Source organism: Merops nubicus, unplaced genomic scaffold, assembly GCF_000691845.1.
Source record: "Merops nubicus isolate BGI_N331 unplaced genomic scaffold, ASM69184v1 scaffold46110, whole genome shotgun sequence".
Classification (NCBI taxonomy): domain Eukaryota; kingdom Metazoa; phylum Chordata; class Aves; order Coraciiformes; family Meropidae; genus Merops; species Merops nubicus.
The window spans coordinates 578-3,156 of record NW_008584387.1 but is presented as its reverse complement, the minus strand read 5'-3'; the positions used below and the strand labels follow the sequence as shown (position 1 = coordinate 3,156).

Here is a 2,579-nt window from a genome sequence, read left to right as displayed (position 1 = left end):
GTGGTGACAAAACCAGCTTTAAATGGAGGCACCTGCCCCTGGGTTTAATGCCAAAAACTTACAAAACTGGGTTTGTTTAATGGGGTTTGTGGTCCTGGCCAGTGGTGGGCATCGAGGTTGAGAAATAAACCTCCAGATGGGGCTGAGTTGAGGAGGAAACCCCAAATTTTCAGCTCCAGAGCAGCTTGGTGAAGCCCAGCTCCCGGTAACGAGTTTTGGGTGAATTTAACAACAGCATCTTTTGGAGGAGACGAGCTTGGAGCCAAAAGAACCCAAACTGGAGACGTTGAAGATGGAGGTGTCGAAGACGGGCAGAGAACCATGAGCTCAGGTGGAAACGACCCCCGAGGCCTGAAAAAATAGAGTTGAGGAGCATCCAGGAGAGTTTCCAACCACCGTGGAGGGACCAGCGTTGGGGTGTCAGCCCTTGGGGGTCAGTTTGATGGTGGAGAGGAGGACGCAGAAGTAGGGGAAGACCCTCCCACCACTGAAGGAGCCCACAGGGAAGGTGAAGACGCGTTGGCGGCTGCTGACAGCGTAGAAGGAGACCTGGCCCATCTCGTAGTCCAGGTAGACCCCGATCTGCCCATTGAGGAGCGGGACGGAGGTGTTGGAGGGAGCTGTGAGGGCCACGCAGAGCTCGTCGTACTTCTGCAAGCCCCAGATCTCGGCGTTGGGCTTGAAGAGGACCCGGCCTTTCCTCTGGACCGACTCGCGGGCCACCCCAACAGCCCAGAAGCGGCCGGTGGCCTCCACCTCCCAGTAGTGACGGCCCGAGGTGAAGCCCTCGCGGCCCAGCATGCAGGGATCCGTGTCGAACCGCCCCGGCCCCTCCGGCCACCGGCGTCCGGGGCGACCCCAGGTGGCTTCTTTGAGGTCCTCGGAGAGGATCACCTCGGGACCTGCCGTGGCTGGATCCAGGGTCACGTCCACTGGAGAGCGAAACGGAGAAGGAATCGGAATCCAAACCAAAGAGTAGAGGATGCACCCCCCAGAAATCCCCTTCCCCGGAGGAAGGGACGGGAGATGGAGGAGCCAAGAGTCGGAGGATGAAGGATCAGCAGGTGAGGTGGACATGGAAGAGACAAAAGATGGAGGTTGGAGATGGAGAGCCAAGAGATGTGAGTTGGAGGATGGAGATGAAGGATCTCCAGGGGACAATGGACGTGGAAGAGACAAGACGTGGAGCCTGGAGATGGAGAGCCAAGAGATGGGGTCTGGAGGTGAAGGATCTCCAGATGGGTTTGGGGATGGAGGAGCCAAGAGATGGGGGTTGGAGGTGAAGGATCTCCAGGTGAGTTTGGGGATGGAGGAGCCAAGAGATGAGGGTTGAGGTTGGAGGAGCCCAGGAGCCAGAAAGTGGAGCTGGAGGATCTCCAGCTCAACTGCAACGGCCACCTCACTTGAAGCAGCCCAGAAAACCTCAGGAACGGGCCCTTTGCTCCTCTCCATCTTTGGTTACCTTCAAACTCCTTCGCCGTGTGATAGTCCAGGGCGAGGTCCCACGTGCATGGTCGTGGTTTGAGCAGAAAGGCCATGGGGGGCCCCGCGCCGTCCTCCCCCCGCCTGGAGCCGCGGAAACGGGGAGGGAAGGGAAGGATCAAATCCATGAAACCAACTGAGGGTCCCACTAACGGGCCCCCTGCGGCTTTTCGCCCCTTTTGCCATCGGCACCTGGCTTCAGCCGCTGCCCTTCGGAGTTGGAAAAAACCCCAAAATGGCAATTTTCCTCCAGCAGCCACCAAGAGTCCTGGTGGGCTGGTGGGAAGAGCCCCGGAGGTGGAAGGAATCTGGTGATTCCTGGTGGAGGAGCACGTTGGGAGGGACCCACCGACCTCGTAGCTACGACTGGACCCCAAAATCCCCATTTCTTGAGGGGCGAATCCACCCTAAATCCAGCAGGAACCACCCCTGTCTCCACCGCTCGTTTTCTTGGGTGACCAAATTCAGCCAAATTTGTTGGAACAAGGAAAAAAAAAATCCTTCAAAAATCTGGAGTGGAGCGAGTCCAGCCTGGGGCAATGTGCTGAGGGGAGATAAGACCCCGCTGAGGGGCCCCAGGTCCACACGACACGGGGCTGAGGCCAAACAAGCTCTTGCCCGTGGTCAAGAGGGCTGGAAATGAGCCAAAAAAACCCAAAATGGTTGAATCAATCGTGCCACAGTGGCTGGAGATAAATTGTCGTGGTTTTTTTTTTCCCACCCCACGTGTGGAATTGCATTGATGGGGGGTTAAAGGGTTTGGGGGCAGAGGGAAAGTGGGGAAGAGTTAGGGAAATCTTGTGTTAATTGAATTAAATAAGCTTGAATTAGCTCAAATAAAGATCAAAGCAGGGGCTGGGCTGGTTCCTGCCCCGGTTTCCCCAGCTGGATCCTCACGGGTGGCTCGAACCCCATGAGCAACCATCCCAAAAACGCCCTGAAACCCCCAGCGGGGCTCCCGAGGGCGAAGCGGGATAAAGAGATGCCCCAAATCCCCCCTTTCTCTCCCCAAAAAGCGGCAGCAGGGGGGGACCCACCCGGCAGCGCTCGCTGGGATTTTCTCCTCTCCAACCTGTCGGGTTTTCCTCGGGGCCGTT

General features: G+C 57.5%; 1 protein-coding gene across 1 annotated transcript; it reads right to left on the bottom strand.

Moving 5' to 3' along the window:
- Positions 1–420: 420 nt before the first annotated feature.
- Positions 421–1,538, bottom strand: LOC103776406 (butyrophilin subfamily 1 member A1-like). Its single transcript, XM_008943920.1, has 2 exons — positions 1,463–1,538; positions 421–932 (listed from the first exon to the last, which is right to left on the bottom strand). Exons 1-2 carry the CDS (start codon positions 1,536–1,538, stop codon positions 421–423), a joined length of 588 nt encoding a protein of 195 aa, XP_008942168.1.
- Between the last annotated feature and the right edge of the window lie 1,041 nt (positions 1,539–2,579).